Source organism: Mytilus californianus, unplaced genomic scaffold, assembly GCF_021869535.1.
Source record: "Mytilus californianus isolate M0D057914Y unplaced genomic scaffold, xbMytCali1.0.p SCAF_30, whole genome shotgun sequence".
Classification (NCBI taxonomy): domain Eukaryota; kingdom Metazoa; phylum Mollusca; class Bivalvia; order Mytilida; family Mytilidae; genus Mytilus; species Mytilus californianus.
Window position 1 is genome coordinate 2389224 of NW_026262680.1, and position 27030 is coordinate 2416253.

The 27030-nt window shown below is 31.1% G+C and overlaps 3 protein-coding genes across 3 annotated transcripts; all 3 read right to left on the reverse strand.

The window, feature by feature from the left end:
• Positions 1-3341: 3341 nt before the first annotated feature.
• On the reverse strand, positions 3342-4511 carry LOC127736410 (E3 ubiquitin-protein ligase TRIM9-like). Its single transcript, XM_052246951.1, has one exon. The coding sequence runs from the start codon at positions 4472-4474 to the stop codon at positions 3539-3541; it is 936 nt and encodes a 311-aa protein (XP_052102911.1). The 5' UTR covers positions 4475-4511; the 3' UTR covers positions 3342-3538.
• A 3457-nt stretch (positions 4512-7968) lies between these two features.
• Positions 7969-9882, reverse strand: LOC127736412 (YEATS domain-containing protein 4-like). Its single transcript, XM_052246954.1, has 3 exons — positions 9796-9882; positions 9334-9421; positions 7969-8395 (listed from the first exon to the last, which is right to left on the reverse strand). Exons 1-3 carry the CDS (start codon positions 9838-9840, stop codon positions 8211-8213), a joined length of 318 nt encoding a protein of 105 aa, XP_052102914.1. The 5' UTR covers positions 9841-9882; the 3' UTR covers positions 7969-8210.
• Positions 9883-14244: 4362 nt separating this feature from the next.
• On the reverse strand, positions 14245-25207 carry LOC127736411 (YEATS domain-containing protein 4-like). The gene is made up of 8 exons (XM_052246952.1): positions 25104-25207; positions 23216-23270; positions 21411-21530; positions 20640-20706; positions 19006-19100; positions 18568-18660; positions 16443-16530; positions 14245-15266 (listed from the first exon to the last, which is right to left on the reverse strand). Exons 2-8 carry the CDS (start codon positions 23252-23254, stop codon positions 15082-15084), a joined length of 687 nt encoding a protein of 228 aa, XP_052102912.1. The 5' UTR covers positions 23255-23270; positions 25104-25207; the 3' UTR covers positions 14245-15081.
• Positions 25208-27030: the final 1823 nt, after the last annotated feature.

Sequence of the window (27030 nt, forward strand, 5' to 3'; positions counted from 1 at the left end):
AACGGAAACGAAAATATTCAGCAATTTTTCCATTTGTAAAGGGCATAACTCTAGAACGGTAAAAGTGACGCCACCAAAAATCAAACTGGATCTGTGTTTTGTGGTAATAAGCATTGTGTATAAGTTTCATAATATTTGGTTGAGGCAAACTAAAGTTAGAGAACGGAAACGAAAAATTCAGCAATTTTTCAATTTGTAAAGGGGCATAACTCTAGAACAGTAAAAGTGACGCCACCAAAATTCAAACTTGATCTGTGTTTTGTGGTAATAAGCATAGTGTATAAGTTTCATAACATTTGGTTGAGACAAACTAAAGTTAGAGAACGGAAACCAATTTTGGGACGTACGGACGCTGGTACGGACGGACAGACGGACGTACAGACGGACAAGGGTAAAACTTAATGCCCTCTCCGCTACGGTGGGGGCATACAAAAATTATAAATTCCTCTATTCATTTTTTTCTGATAGACCACTTTCGATTGATGTGCTTCACCGGAAAAGTTCGTCAATTATCCATGCACTATTAAAGTTCATCAAGCATATTTGTGTTAGTCATTATGCAGGATAAACTAGAAAAAAAATGTTTCTTCCGTTGATCCTTAATCACAATTTCCTAATGACAGCAGTGCTGATTATCAATAATAAGAATTCAATTTGCCGAATAATTCGTGCAATATAGCATCATATTTTTTCAACCGCTCATCATGGGAAGGAAGTGACGATACCCCTTAACGTACGAATGGTGTTCACTATAACCAAAATTTTTGACGAAAATGCAACAAACTCGAAAGTTGTCTATTGTGTAATGATTTAACTTGATATAAAAAAAAACTGTCACTAAAAGTGAGACAATGAGCTTGTTCAAGGGAGGCTACAAACTCCAATCTGTTACAATGCAAAGTCGGGTTCAAATTCATATCAAATTAACATTTTCATTTCCTGATATGTATGCAATCAATGACACTGAACGTAAACACCAATGATCCATCTTTATTTTATATGCAAAAGGAAAGTATCCATTGTTGCCCGACTACTCCACTTAATATCTATTCAAATCCACATGAATCCCACAACTCCTCTTATTGATATGGTTATTTGTTGTTAAAAAAAACCAGAACAGCTGTATTAATTCCTGCATGAGTGTTACATAATCTAAGAAATTCATAATACGCGAACAAAAAATCTAATTTTAGCAAGTTTATATAAATATTTTATATATTCAAATAAACCACAGAGATAATTACTATAGTAACTGATAAAATGTTAACCAAAAAGTTGAGTAAATTCCTAAATATATATACTATAAGAGGTTTCGTTTTCAAACAAGCTATTATACACTATTTTTGTTAGTACAATAATAATAAAAAAATAGCTCGACCTACACAAATGTTGAATATATTGTTTTATCATATACTTATAGAAAATAATGGTATAATTGTACCCCTTGATAAAACTAATTTGTACATGTATTTATTCATTAAATTTGAAGAATTGTCTTAGCCGTGTGATATGACTTTCGTTATCAACTGCTTCCGGTATATATCAACTGCTTCCGGTTTATATCAACTGCTTCCGGTTAATATCGCATGCCTTTCTTTCACGTTATCGCAAAGCATTTCGACGTCATTCTGCAAATTCCGGAAAATAAACCTCAGTGGTACATTTTAGTGAAAAACATAACTAAGTAGTATAAAAACGAATAGTAGGAAACAGGAAAATATATTATTAAAAATTGCAAAAAAAATATAAAATTGAGAATGGAAATGGGGAATGTGTCAAAGAGACAACAACCCGACCATAGAACAGACAACAGCAGAAGGTCACCAACAGGTCTTCAATGTAGCGAGAAATTCCCGCACCCGGAGGCGTCCTTCAGCTGGCCCCTAAACAAATATATATACTAGTTCAGTGATAATGAACGCCATACTAAACTCCAAATTGTACACAAGAAACTAAAATTAAAAATAATACAAGACTAACAAAGGCTAGAGGCTCCTGACTTGGGACAGGCGCAAAAATGCGGCGGGGTTAAACATGTTTATGAGATCTCAACCCTCCCCCTATACCTCTAACCAATGTAGAAAGGTAAACGCATAACAATACGCACATTAAAATTCAGTTCAAGAGAAGTCCGAGTCTGATGTCAGAAGATGTAACCAAAGAAAATAAACAAAATGACAATAATACATAAATAACAACAGACTACTAGCAGTTAACTGACATGCCAGCTCCAGACTTCAATTAAACTGATTGAAAGATTATGTCTTCACTATATGAATATCAGGCACAATCCTTCCCGTTAGGGGTTTAGTATCATACCATCATAACATATATGAGAAGAACATAACCCGTGTCATGCCAACAACTGGTTTTTAAATAAATGTGTTTAGTGCCGATGCAAAGACCCTATAAGTGAATCAATATTAACGCCAAAATATGCAATCTTTAATGACCTGACAACAGTATCGTAACTATATCCCTTCTTAATAAGTCTATTTAAAGGTTTTGTTAGCTTCAGAGGTGAATACTGACAATTTTGTGCTTTATAAAGAATATTTCCATAAAAAATTGGATGTGAAATACCTGAACGTGTAAGAAGTCTGCATGTTGAGCTATATTTACGAATGATGTCCTTATACCGATGATAAAATTTAGTAAATGTTTTGACTAGTTTGTGATATCGAAAACCCTAGTGTAATAATTTTTCAGTAATACATAAATTTCTCTCGTTAAAATCTAAAACATTGTTACATACACGAGCGAATCGTACAAGTTGAGATATATAAACACCATAAGATGGTGACAAGGGAATGTCACCATCTAAAATGGATAATTAACGATAGGAAATGAAAAATTAAATCAATTTTATAAAGTTTTAAAAAGTTGTCTTGTCTGTATGGCTTCTGCTGAAGTATATGATAAAAAGAACATAACATGTCATTTTTCATATCAGACCCCTTATCAGCCCATGGTCAAAATCATCCCTCGAGCCTGTCGGCTCTCGGGCTGATATCATGACCTAGGGCTGATAAGGGGTCTGATATGAAAAATGCAATGTTATAATCTGTATATAACACGTTTAGCTGATCTATGTCATTTTTATCAGAAGGTCCGGATGGGGTTAACAGTCACAGGCCCGTTTATTTTACCTTTATACTTTTATATATAACATAAAGGTATATCAGTTAAACACAAGTGCCTGTGTTTAGAAAATAATGAGTACGAAATAGAGAGTGAAAAATAATTGGTCCTTGTTTTAATATACAGACCCTCACATCATGTATTTTTTTGTTGTTGTAATTAACCATAGTAACTGATAAAATGTTAACCAAAACGTTGAGTAAATTCCTAAATATATATATTATAAGAGGTTTTGTTTTTAAGCAAGCTATTATACACTATTTTTGTTTGTACAATAATAAAAAAATATAAAATTATATGTATTTGTTTTTTGTAATTAACTCATTGTCTTTCGTGTTCATCCATCAAGGTGATGTTAATTCCTTGTGTTCGTTGTGCTATTTAAAAACGTTTATTCCTATATTATTCTTTCCATGGGCATTTGACAGCAAAAGAAATGATCGAAAGGATAAACTGAATGGGCTTTTTCTATCTTTTGGTTCCAACAGTTAATGCATTGGTAAAATATCTCTCTTTCTGATGACCTTCTTTCGCTTTTTATTTCTGTCACTGTTTTAGTTTTACATAGTCTATACGTCCCTAGGAGTTGTGAAATGTCACTGTCTTTCACTAACTTTGGGATGTAAGAAACTGACGGAAACTTCGGAAGGGGACAAACCTCGACTTTATCAATATCTTCATTCTGGGTTTTCAACATCTTTATCAAACTTCCATCATGTCGACTTTTCTCCTCAATACTTATTTTCCTGTTTTTCGAAGCGTATGCATTTTCAAATGCAATTTTATGATCAGAAAGTATGGCTGCTAATCGTTCGCTCTCTTTTCGTGCTTGTTCCTGTAGGGACGTAATTTTGTTAGCAGTATACTGGTCAACCATGGATTTTATTTTGTTACCTTCTTCTGTTATTGATCTTATAACAGTTTCGACTTGACCATTAAATAATGAAAGGTATTGTTTCAACTTGGACACGTTTCCGCTCGTTTTATTTAACTTTGTTAAAACTTTTTGTTCGATTTTGGATTTTAGCTCTGAAATGGTGTCTTTGAGTTTAGATAGTTTATGTCCGTTGTGTTTCTCGGTTACACAACATACACAAACAGGAACATCACAAGCTATGCAAACGAAAGAGAAGAATTCATTGTGTTCAGTGCATTTGGATTGTACTTCCGGGATGAAATCCGAAGCTTTCTTAAATTCGTGTTTTGCGGATATTTTTTGTCTTGAATGTAATAATTTACAATTTTCACAAAAGCACTGTTCACAATCTAAACAATAGCATGAACCGGGTGCACTTACACAGATTTCACACGTCTTTGAAGCTGCTTGTGCCATGTTTACAATTGCACAAAAGATAACACAAACAGTAGTCTCGGTTACCCAGACGCTTGATTTGTACAAATCAAACGTGTGGGTTTACGTCAATCTCCGGAGATTGGGTTTACGCAACAACAAAAATCTTGTGTCAGATTTCCGTCGTAACATCGCTACAATTTGGATTATTCGTAGACCTATGAAGTGTAACAATAGTACTGTGGATTCATTAATATTCGTTGGATACCAATTTTCGTGGATTTTGTGAGCCACGAATTTCAATGTTCAACAAAGTACAAAATTTATATTGGCTTGTATGCAGACTTTGGGAAAACCACGAAATCAAATATCCACGAAATTACAATTTTTCCTCAGACCACGAAAATTGGTACCCACGAAAATAAATAAATCCACAGTATTCGAAATGATATTTTGACCCAAGACAATCTAACATGGCAGCCTCCATGATGGGTTTGTTTTCAACGAGAAAATTGACAACAACATGTAGCTATTGTATACAAGATAAAGGCCGGATAGTGTTATCTTTGTTGTGTAGACAACAGGCTGTAAGAAACTTATTGCATGTTGATAGGTGCAACCAAAAACAGTAAAGTCGAGCGGTAGTGAGAAACCGTTTTACATTGAACATAGATTTTCCAAATTAAATGATATGGCCTTCATTATAGTTACAAATGTTATAATTAGATTAAATCATGATTTATACCCAAGATATATTTCAACTTTGATTTTCGTTTATCAGATCCTGCATTGCAAAGGTGTCAAAGCAAAAAATTAAGAAAGCCTTCTAGTGTCCCTTTTTCACTAGCAAAGGTCTGATGAACTACAGCTGTATGTAGTGCTCACTGTTAGGAGTATCGCTAGTTGAAGTAGTAGTAGGCAGATCAGTATTGGCTTTCTCATGTAATCTCCTTCACAACATAGAAACTTTAGAATTTAAGACTTTAGAAAGACAACAAAAATGGCAAAACAAAATAGACAAAGCTACATAATTAAAGTTATTCAGAGATTAGAGAAAAATGGTTTACCAGAAATCCAAACATTATTAGAGAATGAATTAGATATCCTGAAATGGAAAAAGAAAATAGTGAAGAAAGGAGCATAAGATGATTTCATAAAAGAACTACTACTGCAACTTATTTTGGACTCTACTGTTGAAAGTGTGGGAACATTTATTCACATCCAATGAGACAAGTTCATTGACATTGAACATATAACAAGAACATTTTGTTATGGACTCCATGTGAGGAAAATTTCTCAAGTAAAAGATTAAACAGACTTAAAATATGCCAGATGATAAAAGGTCACGAACAATGCTTTTAGTATGCTCTCGGGTATAAAAAGTACTAGTATGAGAAAGATTTCAGAATTTTCAATGTTTGTAGAAGATACGATATCTCATTGGTTTTCTACTCCGAATTTATAGGATTGCTACTAAATTTTTCAATATATAAATAGACACACAAATACAAATCTATTAGCAATTTAGCACTATATACATGTATCCTCTCGACGAATTAAATAAAATGAAAATATTGAAAAATTGATATATTTGTATAAACTTTGGTCTCACTTTGATGAGGTGGTACTTCAAGGTTATTTATTATTCAATAAAGCATTTGTAGTTGTTTATGAAGCATATCAATTTATAGCTCTTCTATATTGCCATAATTACACTAGTGAGTAGGCATGTTGTGTGCACAACGCCTACTATACCACATACTTAATTCTTTTTTTTTACATTGCTTTAAACGTGTTAAACATTTTTATCTGCTCTTCAAAATTTGTAATAGATTTTGGATACTCAAATATCTTGAACTTAGGAGACATTAACTGTCGGAATGCGCATCTGGTGTATTAAAATTGGTACCGTTTATGTTATTACTACCACTGGGTCGATAACTCTGCTGGTGAACGTTAGTACCGAGAATATCACCAGCCCAGTAGCTAGTACTTCCGTACTGACATGAAAATACGGATACTAGTATTGTTTGATTAAAATTTGCTGTTATAAAATGTTGAAAATTTTTTTGAATTAAGGAATACATTATCTAATGCAAAGCTGTGATTCCTTCTCCGGATTTGGCTATACTTTAGGTCCTTTTTGGTTTGATATGCCATTCAACATTTGAATTAGAATTTGGATGTTCAAATAGTGTGGCCTCGATCATTGAAAGACGACATTAATTGTCGAAATGTTCAGCTAGTGAATTAAAATCGGTACCGTTTATGTTATCAAAATATAAAAGAATAAACAAAATTGAAAAACACTCATTTTGGTGGTTTGACCTACATTTATTTTGTAATATGAAGGACCAGAAAGAACCAAGAAGTAAAACATTTTAATATCTGACATTAACAATATTTTCAATAATGGCAAACACAAGGAAGGTCCTCAGAAAGGACTAATTCTTAGTTTTGATTCTTTTGTTCTTGAATGCATATACATGATATAAGCATTAATAAGTGTTTAATGCCACTTTCAGTACTATTGTACTATTTCGTGGCAGTCAGTTTCTATTGGTGGAGGAAACCAGAGTGCATAGAGAAAACCACTGACCTTGGGTAGAAAAACTGACAATCCTAGTCAATTAAGATTAGAGTCAAGTGCACCTGCCATGCGCGGGATTTGAACTCACAACCTCAGTGTTGACAGGCTAGTGATACAGTAGTTGGACTACTTAGACCACTTGGCCACAGAAGACCCCCTATTTGACTTACTTTTGTTTCATATATCTCTTTTTTCATATTAATATATAAATTGAGTTAATTTGTATTATTGAATCAATGAGTGATACAATGTTGTAAGCAAGAATAACCCTGTTAGCAAGAAAGACTTATTCTACCATAAATGTCTTGTTGCCTTTGAGAATTAAAGTAGAGGCAAACAATTATAACAGAACAATGGCCAATGTCTTATCATTTATCGGCAGTTTGTACATTTTCCTTTTTATCCTTATGGCTAATATTTTTTCAGATCATGAACAAGATGTGATACTCATAATAAATCTAAGGCAATGATGTCATGTAACAATGCAACAATGTCATGTCCATCTGTGTAAATTAATCTCCCTTCTTTGTTGAAATATTAATTTGAAACAAATGCATTTTAAGATTGATTTGTTGGTGATTAACTTCACTTTCAGAACTATTGGCTAAATTGTGGCGCCAAGTTTTAATGGTGGAGGAAGTCCTGAAAGAACCATCAACCTTCAGTAGGAAAACTGCCATTCCTAGTCATTAAGACAAGAGGAGACTGGTGGTTTATTGTACTTTCATAATTATTTTTATGAATTACAAAGATGGACCATGAAATCAATAGTAAGTTGATAAGATAAAAGTTTGTAGTGCTACATGTTATAATAGTGCGTACATAAGGCTGGTATTGCATACTCGTATTACAGTTTAATGGTATCTTGTGAAGGCAATTGTTAAAACTATTATTTGTTTTCTTTTTTTCTTTATTGCCAGATAAGATCAAACGAGATATAAAAAAAAACCTGTATTAAGTTAACAATATTGTCTCAAATAGTTGTAAATGATCAAATCTATTCTTTTTCATGTGATGATTTGTTTTAAAGCAGTTCTTCATTTATTTGCTGTCTTTTTTTCTTTAACCATTCATCTATTTACAACTGACTACATAGAACTTCCATTATTCCCACAATCTTTTTGTCAAAGTTCATGCTTCTGACTGTCAAATATTGAACACATCCAGTGGTATTTGATTTACACTATATTATGTAACAGCCTCTACAAGTTCTTCTATATTTATATGTTCGTCTACTTTTGATAATTCATCTTTTAAATTTTGTATCATTTCTTTTCTTTGTTTTAATCTTTCGTTTAATTCTTGAATTTCATATTGGATTTTGTTCTTTGCTGATACACTGTTCTTCATTGTTTTTTCCTTCTTTTCCTCAACTGAAAAAATAATGAATATAAAAGTAATATGAATATTTTCAGTGAAGTCCAAAATATGCATCAAAAGTCTTTTGAACAAATTTTAAAAGTTCCCATCATAATGCATATGTTAACCGAGTTTGAAGTTATCAAATTTCTTATGGGGTATTTTTTATCATTCTACACGGAATAAACAGTAAAAAAAGTCAATGAAGGGGGTCAGTAATACAACCTTCAAAGATTTCCATTGGTTTATTTTCAAAAATCTCATCATGCAATTCAATGACATAGGGGTCACAATAAAAATATAGTTTGTCCTAAACCGACCCACCCACTGAAAACCGAGACAACTCAAAAGTTTTTATTCCTTTTTTTACATTTTTTTTAATTTCAGAAACCAGGCTGCCGGATATGATTTTGTTTTTAATGTGATCGGAAGTTCCAGAATGTTATCTCCTAATGGAAAATTTTCATTGGAATCGGGATAAAATTCCAAAAGGACATAGTACAAGTCGTCTGCTTCAAAATGTAGTCTACTTGTGGTGAAAAAAGACCACAGTAGCTACAAGTTTACACTATATACATATGTAGTTGTAAAATGTGGAAACGAAAGTGTAAACTTGTGCAAAAATCGTTTATACAAATTTTGACGATGATGAAACATAGAAGTGTGTCTCTAATAATATTCAGGACATGGAAAACCTTATTCTACACACACAGGAACTTGTATCATACCATGGTTAATTTATAAATTATCCTACATGGTTTTTTAAAAGATGTCCCAACTTCAGTCATGTAATATCTAACTCTTAGTAAAAATTCCACAACAACATTTTATTCATACATCCTCCTTGTAAGAATTCTCTTACAGTGACGGTGATGTCAGTATTTATATATTTTATACACAAATCTTCTACATGTTCTAAGACATGTGTCAGATTATTTCTTATTTTACTTACAATCAGTTTCATGTTTATATGATCCCATAGAAATAGGTCGGAGACTTTGTAGTATGTTTTGCATCATAACAGTAGGATCTTGAAACACCTAAAATTGTAAATTAACAAATGCATTACCAAATACTGTTAATTCAAAAAATTTTGTGTGGTCTTTATTAATGCAAATAATGCGACTAGGGGAGTATTGCAATATTAAGAATTCACATTCCAATATCAGATACATATGACTGTATGCAAATTTTCCTGAAATCGCAATAATTAAACTCGCATGGAATTGAGAAAATCTACCCACGCTGAAAGCATAATCCGAATTTTATTGAAACCTCTTTTTGAAATTCTTGCTATCTGATCACTGAAGACCATATGATTACATCTAGTTGTTCATCTCAGGAACCAGGATCATGTGTTTTAGGGTTACCTTGCCTTTTATCACATACATCCTATCAGTTTTTATTGACCTACCAGTTCATCATAACATTCTACAACCAATGATTTCTTTCCCAACATGATGTATGTTTCACTCTGGAAGAGCTTCAGAAGATGATACAATGTCACCAAAAAAATAGATAAATTGATAAGTGCATATACAATGCTGGGGTGGGTGAGCTAAACTTTGAAAAAGTTTGTCGTGAGAGGTACAAGTTATTTCCTTTCTCTTATGTTTATATTCTGCAGTTATAAAAAAAAGAATTTTTTTATTTATTTTTTATTCTTTATTCTTTTGAAAAATTTGAACCTCTTGTGAGATAAATCAAATAGTAATTAGTGGAATAAATTTTTGAATGCATTCTTAGAGCTGGTCCTTTAAGGTCGTATGGGTGTCTTCCACCATCTTGGATTGTAAAATAGCAGATCACAAAAGGTCTAGAATTTTAATTAGGTAAGCAAATTCCAATGCAGGAATCCAATTTACAATCAAGAATTTTCATTTAAATGAACAAATTCATTTGATCTTAAGTTATTATCATTCATATTTTTACAAAAGAAGAATATTTCTGCAAAACAAAATGGGCAAAGCTACATAATTAAAATTATTCAGAAATTAGAGAAATATGGTTTACCAGAAATCCAAACATTATTAGAGAATGAATTAGAAACCCTGAAATGGAAAAAAGATAATAGTGAAGAAAGGACCATATGATGATTTCATAATAGAAGAACTACTACTGCAACTTATTTTTTGCTGTTGAAAGTGAAGGAACGTTTATAAAATGAGACATTTCATTGACATTGAACAAATAACAAGGACATTTTGTTATTGACTCCATGTGAGGAAATTTTTCTAGTAAAAGATCAAAAATAAAGAAATAAACACTATGTAAATAGACTTAAACTATGCCAGATGATAAAAAGTCACGAACAATGCTTTTAGTATACGCAATAACCATGGATGGTGGGATAACTGTACAGTGACGTAATTTGTATATAAACTTTAGATTTTAAAATTTATGTATCACTTTGGGAATGCTCCTAAGAGAGGAAGAAATTGTAACAGTAACAGCAACAGATGGAGCAATGTACCTAGACCTTAGCTGTACGCGTTCTTAACCAAAAAATCACTGCCAGAACTCCATCCACTAAAAAAATAAAATATGAGACTCATTATATACTTCATTAAGTACAAATTACACCCATAAGATGTTCAAAGGCATAATAATAATTACATGTAACAACAGTCATGATGTATGGGATAGTTCAATACAGTATAGAGAAATGAAAACTTGGGATGACACTCTGGCACTCTCGGGTTTAAAATCATATATGTACTAGTATGAGGAAGATTCCAGAACTTTCAATGTCTGTAGAAGATACGATATCCAATTGGTTTTCTTACTCAAATTTATAGGATTGCTACCTATTTTTTCAATGTACATATAGACCCACAAATACAACTATATCAGCAATTTAGCACTATACATATACATGTATCCCCTCGACGATTTAAATAAAATGAAAATATTGAAAAATTGATATATTTGTATAATCTTTGGTCTCACTTTGAGGAGGTGGTACTTCAAGGTTATTTATTATTCAATAAAGCATTTGTAGTTGTTTATGACGCATATCAATTGATAGCTGTTCTATGTTGCCATAATTACACTAGTGAGTAGGCATGTTGTGTGCACAACGCCTCATATACCACATACCTAATTCTTTTCTTTTTTACATCGCTTTAAACGTGTTAAACATTTTTCTCTGCTCTTCAACATTTGTAATAGGTTTTGGATATTCAAATATTTTGAAGTGAAGAGACGTTATTTGTCGAAATGCGCATGTGGTGTATTAAAATTGGTACCGTTTAAATTATTACTACCACTGGGTCGATACCTCCGCTGGTGAACGTTAGAACCGAGAATATCACTAGCCCAGTAGCTAGTACTTCGGTATTGACATGAAAATTCGGATACTAGTATTGTTTGATTAAAATTTGCTGTTATAAAATGTTGAAAATTATTTTGAATTAAGGAATACATTCTCTGATGCAAAGCTGTGATTCCTTCTCCGGATTTGGCTATACTTTAGGTCCTTTTTGGTTTAATATGCCATTCAACATTTGAATTAGAATTTGGATGTTCAAATAGTGTGGCCTCGAGCATTGAAAGAAGACATTAATTGTCGAAATGTTCAGCTAGTGCATTAAAATCGGTATCGTTTATGTTATTAAGATATGAAAGAACATACAAGATTGAAAAACGCTCATTTGGTAGTTGGACCTACTTTTATTTTTTAATTTGAAGGTCCAGAAAGAACAAGAAGTAAAACGTTTTAATATCTGACATTAACAATATTTTCAATACTTGCAACCGCAAGAACGGTGCTCAGGAAGGACTAATTCTTAGTTTTGATTCTTTTGTTCTTGAATGCATATAAGCAGTTTCTCGAGATCTCTATCTCTTTTAGTTTCTGCAAAAAAATGAAAACAACACGTTATAAATTTAATGCGTTGGAAGCGCTTCTCTGGATTTACCTTCATCAGGAACGCTCAAAGCCGAAAATTTGAAAGCCAAGGATGTATAAAACGAAAAACAGTTGAAGAGCTATATAATCAAAAATGACCTTAAATAATAGCCAAATCCTTGTAAGGCCAACTTTGCTTGAGAGAGTTGAAACCTTAATTTCTTTATAATTTCAAAATTTATGAACGGGCAAATTTAGAAAGGTTTATTATTAATCATGTCAGTACCGAAGTACTGACTCCTGGGCTGATGATACCCTCGGGGGCTGATAGTCCACCAGCAGAGGTATCGACCCAGTGCTGTAAAAAAATGCAAATAGCGCAGACAAAAAACGTCTTTCAATGACAATAACTTTTATAAAGGGTCAATTGGTGATTTCAGCCATGTGACTTTTATTGCAGCTTACAGTTTCTATCTTTTTATCTTAAAAATTTCGCTATAGAAAGCAAAAGTGAGTAGAAATAAGAGGTTGATTGAAATTTTGAACATGTTGACTTATTTGTAGATCTTATTGTGCTGAACTTTTTTGCTATGTACAGTTTCTCTATATCGATCAGAATTTCTGCAAAACGACAACATTTTGGTAAAATTGTCTTTGACAATTCGACAGTGTTGACTTATAAGAGAATCTTATTGTATGTTCTGGTCATTTTTACTGTTGGAAATTCTACCTATATATAACTGTTTTCAAGATAATAACAAAAAAAAAGTAAGGTTTCCAAAAATATGACAAGTTGGGGGTTTCACTAAATCTGCGTTGTTCGATATATCTAAAAAATTCTGAACAAAAACATCATACTGATCATTTCACTCTGTCAGTTTTGTTCTAACTTCTTTAGGTTTTGAGAAATAAGGCAAAAACTGCAGTTTACCCCTATGTTTTATTTTTAGCAACAACGGCCATGTTTGATGATGAATCAAATCCCTGGATAGAATTTTTAAAGTAGATTACCTCAGGCATCTACAGGTAAATTTTAGTAGCATTTGGTCCTTAGTTTATGATTGGGTCAGTTTATAAGGAACCATCAGATAAAGGTCAATGATAGTTAGTATGCTCTTGTATTATCATTGGCACATCTCATTTCAATGGAGAATATTTTTACTTGCCCCCTCAGTCATAATCTTTTGACTTTAAAACTTTTGGTTAGTCTACAAACTAATATATGTTTTACATATTTTAGTTTGTAATAAGGTCAGTCGTAGGTCAATAATAATTGGTATGCAGATGTATTGGAATTTACACATCTCATATCCATGGAGATTATTTGGCTCTGCCAAATCTGTCTATTGACTTTGAATGTTTTGCATATTTTACAAGTTAAAGTTTGTATTTAGTTGCTTTAAAGGAAACCACTTTATATAAGTCAATTCTTTCCAGAATAATAGAAAACATCTTTAATCTAGATATGTGTGCAACCTATGTGTAAAGTTGATATAATGTTTAAGGAAAATCATTTGGGTTACAAGTAGCATCCAATGACAAAACTGCCATATATGGGAATCCTGAAAATAAATTGTTTAAAATTTGAGGTGCACACTCTTAAGAGTATTGCCATCATTGTGCATAGTTTGATTGATGCTGAAGGAAAGTTGTGGAGGTTAGCAAGACACAAACTAGACACCCTCTGTGTTAATGAGTGGAGTTTAACTAGACCTATTCTCAACTCCGGCGACACAGGTAATAACTACCTATTTTAAATCTTTAAGCCAGACACTGTATTACTGTTTAATCATTTATGCCAATAATAGATTAGAATTCTTATAGATTTTTACTTTAATCTACCACTGGTAGTTGTGGAACTGGTGCAACTCTGGATTTGTATTGTTGAATTAAGGAGCAATATCATGTTGTAAGCCAGAATAACCCTGTAAGCAAGAAAGACTTATTCTGCCATAAATGACTTGTTGAGAATTAAAGTACGGTAGGGCAAACAATTATAACAGAACAATAGCCAATGTTTAATTATTTATCAGCAGTTTGTACATTTTCCCTATGATCCTACTGGCTAATAATTTTTTAGATCAGAAACAGGATGTGATACTTAAAAATCTTAGAAAATTGATGACATGTAACAATGCAACAATGTCATGCTTTTTATGTCCATCTGTGTCGATTAATCTCCATTCTTTGTCAAAATATTGTTTTGAAAAGATGCATTTCAAGATTGATTTGTTGGTGATTAACTCAACTTTCAGATCTATTGGCAAAAAGTGCGGCGGAAGTCAGAGTGCCCACAAAGAACAATAGACCTTGAGAAGGTAAACTGACTTTTCTAGTCAATTACAATTGATTAAAATGAGACTGGTGATTTCTTGTATTTTTTCATAAATTATTTTTATGAATTACACACAGATGGACCATGATATCAACAATTTTTGATAGTATAAAAGTTTGAACAGTTACAGATTATCTATTGCTAACATAAGGCTGGTATTGCATACTATTTTTACAGTTGAATGGTATCTTGTGATGGCAATTGTTTAAACTATTATTTGTTTTCTTTTTTTTTTCTTTATTGCCAGATATGATCAACTGAGACACAAAAAAACCTATATGAAGTCAACAAAATTGTCTCAAACATTTGTAAATGATCAAATATATTCTTTTTCAATGTTTTGATTTGTTTGAAAGCAGTTCCTCCTTATCTTCATGTCTTATTTCCTAAATCCATTTATCTATTTACAATAGACAACATAGAACATCCATAATTTACACAATCTTTCGTCAAAACTCATGCATTTGACTGTCATAATATTGAACACACCCAGTGGTAATTAGATTCACATTAAATTATGTAACAGCCTCTACAAGTTCTTCTATGTTTATATGTTCATCTACTTTTGATAATTCATCTTTCAGTTTTTGTATCATTTCTTTTCTCTGTTTTAGTCTTTCATTTAATTCTTGAATTTCATATTGGATTTTGTTCTTTGCTGATACTATGTTCCCCTTTGTTTTTTCTTTCTTTTCCTCAACTGAAAAAGTAATGGATATAGAAGCAATATGAATATTTTCCGTGTAATCCAAAATATGGATCCAATAAAATTGAGAATGGAAATGGGGAATGTGTCAAAGAGACAACAACCCGACCATAGAGCAGACAACAGCCAAAGGCCACAAATGGGTCTTCTATGCAGCGAGAAACTCCTGCACTCGGAGGCGTCCTTCAGCTGGCCCCTAAACAAATATGTATACTAGTTCAGTGATAATGGACGTCATACTAAACTCCAAATTAAACACAAGAAACTAAAATTAAAAATGATATAGGACTAACAAAGGCCAGAGGCTCCTGACTTGGGACAGGCGCAAAAATGCGGTAAAGTCTACTTTTGCATTTATATTCGAAAGTTCTCATCATAATGCACATGTTAAAGTTTGAAGTTATTAAATTTTTTGTGGAGAAAAAAGCCAGTAAAGGGGATCAGCAATACACCCTTTAAAAATTTCCATAAACTTATTTTCAAAAATCCCATTATGCAATTCTCTGATATAGGAACCAAAATAGAAATATAGCTTGTTTGTACTTGCCTGTCGACCTACTGAAAACCCAGACAACTCCAAATGTTTTTTTTTTTTACATTTTTTTTAATTTCCAGTCCCTTCTGGAAACAAGACGGCCAAATCTAATTTTGTTTGTAATGTGACCAGAAGCTCAAGAGATTTACCTCCTTATCAAAATGTGTCAATGGATTCAAGGTTAAGTTCCAAAAGGGCACAGTACACGTTTTCTGCTTCAAAATGTTGTCTACTTGTGGTTAGAAAATACAATAAAAAGTAGCAACACAATTACACATAATTCATAGGTAGTTGTAAAATGAGGAAACGAAAGTTTAATCTTGTGCAATGATTGTTTATGCGAATTCGACGAAGCTGAAACATAGAATTGTGTCCTCAATAATCTTCAAAGCATGGAAAACCTTATTCTACACAAACAGGAACTTGTAACTTACCATAGGTATTTTATAAACTATCCTACATGCTTTTTTACAAGATGTCTGAAACCATGTAATATCTAACTCTTAGTAAAAATTTCTCAACATTTTATTCATACATCCTCCTTATAAGGATTCTCTGACAGTGATGGTGGTTTTGTTAAATTATTTATGTTTAAATCTTCTAAGACGTGTCAAATTATTTCTTATTCTACTTACAATCAGTTTCATGTTTATATGACCCCATAGAAATAGGTCGGAGACTTTGTAGTATGTTTTGCATCATGACAGTAGGATCTTGAAACACCTAAAATTTAAAATAACAAATACATTATTAAACAAACACTGTAAATTCAGAAATTATTGCAAGGTCTTTATTAATACAAATAATTGACTGGGTGAGTACCTCCATATTCAGATTTTGCATTCTAATATCTTATACATATAACTGTATGCAGGTTTTATTGAAATCGCAATAATAAATCTCACATTTTTGTTGCTTTTTTAAAAATTGCAATAAAAATATGCATATGTAAATTTTAGAATTTACCGTACCTCTTTCTGATTCAAACAGCAAATATAACTTTCAGAAAAAAAAGTAGAAAAGATGAGTAACTAAATTGAATTCCATATCAAATGACAATAACTAATTTAGGTGAAAATGTTAGTATTGACATAATATGACATTTAAATTCTTCAATGTTCAAAATTTACAACAAAATCTCTCAACAGTTGATTTCTTACACTCTCAAAAGATTCTTGGCTGAAAATAATAGTTTTCTTACTGTGGTTATAGAAATAGGAGGATGTGGTATGATTGACAATGAGACTCCACTAGAGACCAAATGACATGTAAGTTAACAACTATAGGTATAGGTTACTGTATGGCCTTCAACAATGAGCAAAACCCATATTCCAAAATGCCAGTGTTTTGTATGATCAGCACATTATGACAGGTTGTTTAAACACAATTTTCGAAAAAACAAATCTGCAAATTAATGTTAGTGTCAGAAATTCTGTCATATCTTCCATGAGAACTATTCCTCTGAGGGCTAGCACTTGAAGACTTTGGTTTTGTACAAAGCAGGGTAAATTTATATATATTTTTTTGTTATCGTCCTAAAATTTTCAGGTAATATTTGCCAATGAAAATAAAGCAGCCATCAATAAATTAATCAGCATGATATATGTACATCGTTTGTGTTTTTATGGTGGACAGGTGAATTGTGAAAATGAGAAAATCGACCAGAGCTGAAAGCATAATTTGAAGATATAACACACTTCTTTTTGGAATTCTTGCTATCTGATCACTGAAGACCATATGGTTTCATCAAGTTTTTCATCTCAGGCGAAGATGCATTTCAAGATTGAAGGCGAAGATCTCATTTGGAAACATATATTCAAACTACCTTTTATAGTCACTGTCAACACTAAACTACAGTGGCTTCAGTACAGAATCAACCACAGAATTCTTGCCATAAATAAAGTTTTATGTAAAATCAAACTTATTGATAACCCTTTATGTACTTTTTGTAAATTAGAAAATGAAACTGTTGAACATATTCTGTGGAATTGTGAGATTATCCAAAATTTTTTACAAGATATTGATCATGTTGATTATTGGTTTTTATCTGGTGGGGTAAGCCTGCCATTGAATAAGTTAAATTTTATTTTTGGAGATATATCAAAAGTTCGAAAAGGTAACCCATATAATTTGATTTTTCTATACATGAAACAATATATATACAACAGTAGATGTTTTTCAAAAGATCTTTCACTCAGTGCCATTAAAGAAAAGCTAAAATATATGTACAATTTAGAAAAAATAATGGCAGTCAAAAATAAGAGACAAGACCACTTTGATACCATGTGGAATGCATTTAAAGAATTATTTTTATAATTCAATTTGTCATTTATTATTTACAGATAATCATTGTCAAAACTAACATAATATATTATTGTATCTAATAGCACAAATTATTATGTACTGAAAATCTTACAGGATATTTTAACCTCTTCCTTTTTCATAAAATACTTTAGCCTTCTCATGTACCACACAGTGGTACATAAACATTTAACTCAAATTATCTTTTCTTCCATATTTATGTTCTCTTTTCATATAAATATAAAACTGAATTTTCAACAATGTTTATTGTCATAAATAATAGATATTCAAATGTATTGCTAATATTACTGTATGTATGTTTGATGTGTTGTATTTGTTGTAATTCTTGAAAATAATAAAAATTAAAAAAAAAAAAAGTTTTTCATCTCAGGAACTTAAATCATGCGTTCCCTTGCCTTTAACCACATATGTACATCCTATCAATTTTTATTGACCTACCAGCTCATCATAAAATTCTACGACTAATGATTTCTTTCCCAACATGATGTCTGTTTCACTCTGGAAGAGCTTCAAAAGATGATACAATGTCACCTACAAAAGAAATAAAATGATAAGTGAGTATAAAATTCTAGAGTGAGTGACTAAAGCAAAATTACAATTATTATTTGAACTGCTAACTCAACTAGTAATCAGTGAAATAAATTTTGAATCTATTCTTGGGACTGTTCCATTTAAACATACACAGTACCCAGGGAGGCAACTTGGAAAATGGATGTTACTGTCTAAAGATGCAATTTAGGATTTCTCTTTACCCTCACTGTACAAATCAACCCCCCCCCCCCCCCCCCCCCCCAAAGATGGGATTTGGAAGTGCATTCCCAGGGTCTTATGTATGTTTTTATGAAACAGTCCTTTTGCTTTAAAGTCAATATTTACAGGTCTTTCATTTGGATCGTTGAAATAAATCTTAATAACCACTTCAAATTCTCCCCATCCTGTTTCTGTTACTTCATACGGAGGCTTTGTTATTACTGAAAAAAAAAATTTATGATATCAAACATAAATTATACTAGAAATAGAATAATTATGGGTCATGTGATTTTTTTGGGTTTATTTTCAATATTTCTGTTGTAAATGGATAAATAAGTAATAAAGGAAAGAAATTACACTAGAAACTAACAAAATTGTTGGGTATGTGTTAAAGATTATTTTGTCTATTTTCAAAATTTCCATTGTTAATTGATGAAATAAATAAAAACTTGCACTGGAGGAGTTATGTGACCAGTTTTTGTGAAGCACAATTTGCTTTTTTATCTCTAAGGGCTATTCCATTAAAATGTATGTGGGAGGGTAGGAAGGGAAGTTAAATTATTGAATGTGGGTCATGGGTCTTTTTTCAGTATGTGTCTATTACCATTATGCAAAATTATCTAAAAAATGGTTCTTGGTTGTAGGGATATTAATGGAATAGCCCTTATCATAAACCCAGTGATACTGGTGCTTAATTGTTTAGGTTTCATTTTAATTTCAATTTTACTTTAGTATGCATGCATGTATGTTTTGTAGGCATGTACACAACTTGTAAATATTTCCATATGTACAAAATTTGTGGTGCACTGTAGCTTAGAGCATTATGGATGATTTAAGTACAATTATAAAGTTTGAAATGCATTGAAATTAGGATCTATTTGTTGGTGCTTAGTCATATCTTTAACAATTACAGAAGTTTAATTGACAACCAGAGATAAATTGTCTAATATGCACTGACTTTTGTACTATTTTTGTAAACAATGATTTTTTAATTCTAAATACAAATGAGTTGGACAGGCAAGACCCCTTTTTGGCCCCAAAAGATAGCATTTTTACAAATTCTTAGTTATTTTTTGGAAAATAGAATACTTTTGTTACATAAATATTGGCTATTATTGACAATACACCGAACATGCATCAGGTACTAGCATCATTATTTCATGCAAAAATACTGATATCTTCACAATTTAAACATTTGTGCTATTATTAAGATGGTTTTTGTCTAAAAAGGAATTGGCTGCACTTGTGTCAGTCTTACTATTTAAATATATGTTGTATTTTAAGATAATACATAACATATGATATATAAATGTTGAGAGTGAACACGACTGTGGCCAATTCCATTTTAAAGAAAAACCATCTGAAAAGTGACATGAAATGGCATATTTTATAGATTTTTCATATTTAAGCTTGAATTTAAGCGTTTTTAATAACCAAGTCAGTCCATATCTTTTACAATAACCAATTGAATCGAATTAAGTATACATATAAGCATGATAAGTGCTTAAAAAATGTCAAAAATATTTCATCAGATGTCTTCGAATTTTATGCCAAAATTAGCCCTTCCCTGATCTTCTCCACAACAAATGTCATTTCACATAACCTTTAAATTTTTCTTAAATAAATTTATGCAGCATTTTTATAAATTAAAAAAATTCATCTTTTTTTGTATATAAATCACCTATCACATCACTTAAATGCAGAATCATTATAACTTCTGAATTACCAGTAATGGTTAAAATTTAAAACATTAAATTTACCTCTGTTTGAATTAGGATAACTGTCATGTAGTTTGAAATTTATTTTCTTCACATAAGCTGACATGTCCTGAAAAGAGAAATAGATATCAAAAGTGAACCAAACAAGTCAGGCTAACCTAGTCATGCTCTATTTATTCAATGCATTTCAAAAACATATCTGGTGAAATCTTTAGAAATTCATTTTATTTCTAAAAATAGTTTTCATCCAATTCAACTATTTTACTCCTATTCAATTCAGAGTAAAACTCATACACTTTTTTGCCTTTAAAATTTCTAAGTTTAAACTGCTTGTGTCTTGAAAACAAACACATGGAGTTATTTTTATTTTCTATCCAATGACAATAGCCTAATCTAGGCAACTGTTTTTGACATGTGAAAAATTTTGACATTATCGAACATAATTAACATTGTTTATTAGACTTTCACACTAAAATCTGTACAGTGACCTATAGTTGTTAATTTCTGTGTCATTTGGTCTTTTGTGAAGAAATCTTTCATCGGCAATCATAGTGATACCACATCTTCTTTTTTATAAAAATTTAGTTTAAATCAAACAAAATTTCAACTCTTCCACACTAGACTCAAACAGAGTAAATCATAATAAATTACTATGTTTCAACATCGGGACCCAAGAAATATTTCAATGCAATCAAAAATTGGAGTAAACCAAGTTAAAGACAATGAGAATAAACTGCATATCTGCTATAACAAATTATCTACTGAAATAGATTTCTTAATCAGATTATTTCTCTGTATGACTAATTCACAAACCTCATTTTTAAATGGTTTAACATATACAGTCCACTGATGGGTGTGGCCATCTTCCTCCCTCTTCTTTCCAAAATATCTGGCAATATTCCCATAAATAAGGGGCTTCACGATTGTAACTCCCTGCAATAGTCATAAAGTTTACATCTATTTTCTTTTTCCATCTGTTAACAAAAATTAATGTCCTTTATTTTCTGTTTCCAGACATATATTTTTATTCTTTGTATTGTAGTGAACATTGTTATGGTTGTGAACGGACAAATGACGGATCGATCATCCTATTATGACAATGTGTAATAAAAATAGTCAACATGACACAAGGCCCTTATCAAGATTTGACTTTTGATTATAATCAATTATAATTCATTTAAGGAATGACTGTAATATTTTTTCTGTCTATGAAGAAATAACATCAAAAATGTGGTGCACACTGAATAACCCGTGTGTTATTTCGAATAGACAGAAAAAATATTACAGTCATTTCTTATGATTTAATTCTTAATTCCATTTTAAAAAAACGTTGATGACGTCAAGGTCACATGACAAAATTATGTCTATGAGCTGATAAACAAAACAACGTCCGCCAATCGGAAGACGCGTTACATCCAAAATTAAATTATATACAAATAATGTAGGAATTTAGTGATATACTTTTCCTATCAGACATTACAGTTGACATGAATCATTTTCTGTTTTGTAACAAGACATTATTAATTTTATCTTTTCTCTTGTCTTGTATTTGGCAAAACCTTGTCTTTCCAAATTTAAAGTCCTCAATACTCTTCAACTTCTTACTTTATTTGGCTTTTTAATTTTTTTGATTGGAGTGTCACTGATGAGTCTTTTTAAGATAAAGCGTCTGTCTCTGGCCTTCAAAATTTAATCACAGTATCTATAAAGAGTTTAATTGTTACCAGACAGACTTCATGTTGTCAACTTATTTTTCGCCTTATATGAGTCTGAATGGCCCTTTCGCATCTTTAGCCTCTCCTTCACATTTTCTTTTATTTTTCCTACTTGTTGTGCTTGTTTATCATAAATGTAAGACATGATCTACAAAGGTCTTTATATTACAATATTGCGAAGTGTTAAATTTGAGCTACTTTGTATAGAACAGTCAGGGGTACTACTTGTACAAGTAGTCTTTATTTACTTATAGAAAGTAAATAAAATATACTTATATAAGTTAATTATAATGTTTGAATAATCTCCCCTTAATTTTCTAAAAAATTTACTTGTATAAGTAAATTTTTTTTACAATCCCACAAAAATTCTCAAGTTTTGAGATGTAAAATCATTCCTTTAACAATTTTTCTCAGGTTAGCTCATAATTTTTGATAAGAGTTCAATGTTTCATCTCATTAATTCAACAAAGAAACTAATTGAGCAAAGATCTTAAGTATTTGCGCAAGGCCTTCAAAAATTGCTCCTTGGGGGCTTGTAAATGAGCATTTTTCTAAAGATAACAGACAAATGAGATTTTCATTGTCCATGAAATTACACATAAATGAATAGTAAAGACATCTGCAAAGGACAGACAATTCAAAATTCTGTAAGAGCAAAGAAGTTCTAAGAATTCAAGAAAAGAAAATAGGATGACTTTTTTACTCGTATAAGTAAAAAAATCTGAATGTCTAAGGGACATAACTAGGCCAAAAAATAATTTACTTATACAAGTAAATAAAATACACTTGTATAAGTATCCTACAAACTTACTTATATAAGTATATTATAATTACTTCTTTAAGTAAATAAAAATTAATTGTTCAAGTAGTACCCCTGACTGTAGAATGTACATGTATAAATACCTTGACTCTACCTCCAGAATCTGCACCATACTCTGCCATTTTTCTTTAGCAAAACCTGAAAATATAATGAAGACAAAAGATAGATTTACAGTATCTACATTCATAGGTTTTCCAATTATCCTTTTTTTTTTAAACTGAACAAATATTTACCAAATCTAAATATTCAACTGACACATGACTGACTAATGTTATGACCTTTTCATGAAACTAATTTTTAAATACCAAATCTACTCTAATTACCTAATTTTTTCTTTTATTTCTATCAAGGAGTAGAGAATATCGCATACATGTACTGCGTGTAAAACATATGTTTCTGGGTGAGGTTACAACATAGAGAATAATGAACAAAAAGTGCAGAATAAACAGTCAGGGATATAACTCTATAGGGTTATTACAGAAAATATCTTGCATGTGTTATTACAGAGACTTTCTTGAGTTGTCTACTCTTTATTCCTTAAGTTTTCTAAATCTGTAGTAACATGTGTTTATTATTTGTTGAACAGATCATGAATATTTTAATTTTTAGTGGGTACTTGGGAATACTTGAAACTTTGCGCAGCAACTAAATACATAGCCTTGATAACTAATTTTCAAATTAAGTTAATACATATTTCATCAACCATGGTAAATCAATGAGACAGGGCTTTTCAGGGATAAAACTAATAGCTATAATAACAAGGCTTAGTTATTAAAGGCATGTCACTTATTATATGAGACACTTCAGAATTACTGGAAGCTTGCGCAGAACCTCATTACATGCTCTGATCATTAATTCTTACAAAAAAATTAAAATACATTGTGATTAAGCATGATGTACACGTATGTCTGAACAAAGGCTTTGAAGTGATGTAGTGAAGCTGTAATAACACTATTTAGTTATTACAGGCATATTTTTCTGTAATAACATAGCTGTTCTTTGCCTGATTGGCAAACTAATGTATGAACTGTTAAATCTTTCTATAGTTTAGTATATATGCATAAAGACAATAATAATATCAATAGATCTTGTATACATTTTAACAAAACAAATGATGTATATTGGCCCTTTGAAACAAGTAACATACATATGTTATGACAGTTCTTTGATGTACATGTATGTTATTTTTCTCTAATAACCCTATAGAGTTACATGTATATCCCAAAAAGAAAACAAAGAATCTTAATCAATCCTTTCCTGGTAAATATCAGGGCAACCTTGACTCGCTCGAGTCAAGCAAGGCAATTAGTGTTTTTGAGCCAGCTGTCCTGATTTTACACTAAAAACTTGACAGGGCAGCTAGGATTTTAAAAAAAATGTCTAACCTAGTTACTTGATTTATCATACATGTTTCTCATTCGAAACAACTTTGCAATGGTACAAGTTGAATTTTAGTGGTACAAGTTGACACGGTATGAGTTTACTTTCTTTTCGCAAGTAGTACATGTAGGTAGGAAATTGTAACCCTGTTGGGAAAGAAGTGCATGCAGGTTTACCTTTTACAGATACATGTATAGAGAAGTGCATGCAGGGTTACTTTTCTAACAGTCAGGTCCAGAATCAGGGAAAGAAATAGTCCAAATAATTACAACGTCTTGAAAGGCTATTTTAAGTTTTGCTTTTACGCCATCCTTGCAGGAAGGCATCACAAAGGAATAAAATAACATAGCCTTTCAAGACATTATATAAATTATTTGGACTCAGGAAAGAAATACATTGATTTTCCAGTAAGATACTATAGTAAACAGCTATTTTTTCTTACAACTTTGTTTTAGTGTTTATAAATTTGTAAACATTATTTTTTTGTACAAACAAAGCGGTATACACTTGTCAGGACTGTATCCTTTAACGATACTTATGCTGCATGACAGCAAAATATATACTACAGGTAGATATAAATCAATTGGTTACCTATAATTGTGATAAGAAAAGGAGAAAACAGTGGTAACATCTATCATACCGCTTGCCAAAGGCAAAGAAAAAAATATTTCTTGTATTCGTTACAAGCGCTTTAGTGAAAGCGATGCGAATGTCGAAAGTTCAGCTATTAACCGAAATATAACATTAAAGAACAACGCACCATTAACAAATCAAATCAAAATCAAATATTTTATTGTCGTATAAACTTTACAGTTTGTGACCAACATGTATTAACACAATAAACATATATACATACATATCAAACATACACAATAAAAACAGCATCAAAATTTATAATAACAAACAAGCTGTTAAGAGTCCCCTGCCCTCAGTTCTAATTACTTTTTCAAGCAGGATCCTAACATTTTTTGTTTGTAAAGGCATTGATTGATTTAGTAAATAATGAATTTTTTCTTCTTCATTTAAATTATTAAAGTTATTATTTTCAGTACATATGTGTTCAAAAAAGGCATTTCTTAGTGTTTTATTATAATCACAATAGAGTAAAACATGTTTCTCATCCTCTAGTATTTTACATTTATGACAAAGTCGTTCCTCTCTTAGGATTTTAAAATATCTCCCCTTTTCAATTAAGAGGGAGTGATCACTTAGTCTAAATTTAGTGATCAATCTCCTTATCTGAAAATTAGATATATTTAGATAAGATTCTAGTTTGCAATCTTTTTTAAGTTTTTAATATAGATAAAATTTACTTTTATCATCAATGTTTTCAAATTTAGTTTCAATTACATCTTCATATCTATTTTCCATTTTTAACTTTATATCGTTTTTTTATTTGATTTACATCTTTTATGTCCTTAGTAACAAGTAGAAAGAATATTAAGGTCAATATTAGTCTCTTCAACAATATTTTTTGCATATGTATACCATGAATAAGTTCCAGTCAAATCTAGAGAATGTGCTAGAGAAAAAGCTTCCTTTATCAATGGATTAATATTATTATTATATAGTCTAGCTAAATATAAAAGGGTTTGTGAAAACATTCTATAGGCAATCTTCCTAATTCAACGCTTGCTCCTAAATTGGATGCATTTTTTCTTATTCCTAGAGTAGATTTACAAAATTTAAGATGCATATTTTAAATAGGGGGTTTGTCTGTAAAATCAAGTTGATTAATTTGTTTTCCTGAAGATACGGCTCTGTTTTTGGCTCTATGAAAAGAAATATATGTATCCAAATATGTTACTTCTGAATTATAGGTCATAATTGGTTTTACTAAAGAATCAAAAAGATTATTTGCTACTTTTATAGGTAGATTATTCAATGATTCAGTATAGGATTTTATTGCAAAAAATACATTTTCCCCCTTTTTTGTCAGCTCTAAAGTACTTTGTGATAAATTTCCATTACATTTTATCAACATTCCCAAAAATGAATATTCTGATACGCTCTCTATGGCTTCATTCTCATAGTAAATATGTGATGTTTCACCATTTTGTTTGGACTGACTGAAAATCATGGATTTTGTTTTGTTTGTATTTAAAGAGAGTTGCCATTTGTTGCGATATAATTTAACATTATTTAAACTGTTTTGAAGACCCTCTTTCGATTCTGACAGGATCAAAAGATCATCCGCAAAAAGGAGGCATCCCACCTTACTATTTATAAGCTTAAGGGGACTTGAATAATTTCCCTCAAATTTTTTACAATATCATTTATGAAGACATTAAATAAAGTGGGGCTCCGGGTGTCTCCTTGTTTAACCCCTGTAGCAATATTAAAAAATTCTGATACATAATCTTTAACAAAAGGTGCAAATAACATGAGAACAAATAGTCAGATAAATATATATATATATATAAAGAATTCTAAAGATAGCTAAATGTAAAATCAGACAACAGAACTTCAAAAATAGTATAGATTTGTTTATAATTCTTATATGATTTGCATATCGGTT

Coding starts and splice junctions, on each gene's coding strand:
- LOC127736411 (XM_052246952.1), bottom strand. CDS start 23,254: ATGGCAGAGTATGGTGCAGATTCTGGAGGTAGAGTCAAG. Junction 21,531..23,215: donor ATTCTGGAGGTAGAGTCAAG/GTATTTATACAT, acceptor TGACTATTGCAG/GGAGTTACAATCGTGAAGCC. Junction 18,661..19,005: donor ACGATCCAAATGAAAGACCT/GTAAATATTGAC, acceptor TTTCTTTTGTAG/GTGACATTGTATCATCTTTT.
- LOC127736412 (XM_052246954.1), bottom strand. CDS start 9,840: ATGTTGGGAAAGAAATCATTGGTTGTAGAATGTTATGATGAACTG. Junction 9,422..9,795: donor TAGAATGTTATGATGAACTG/GTAGGTCAATAA, acceptor TTACAATTTTAG/GTGTTTCAAGATCCTACTGT. Junction 8,396..9,333: donor ATATAAACATGAAACTGATT/GTAAGTAAAATA, acceptor TTATTTTTTCAG/TTGAGGAAAAGAAGGAAAAA.
- LOC127736410 (XM_052246951.1), bottom strand. CDS start 4,474: ATGGCACAAGCAGCTTCAAAGACGTGTGAAATCTGTGTAAGTGCACCC.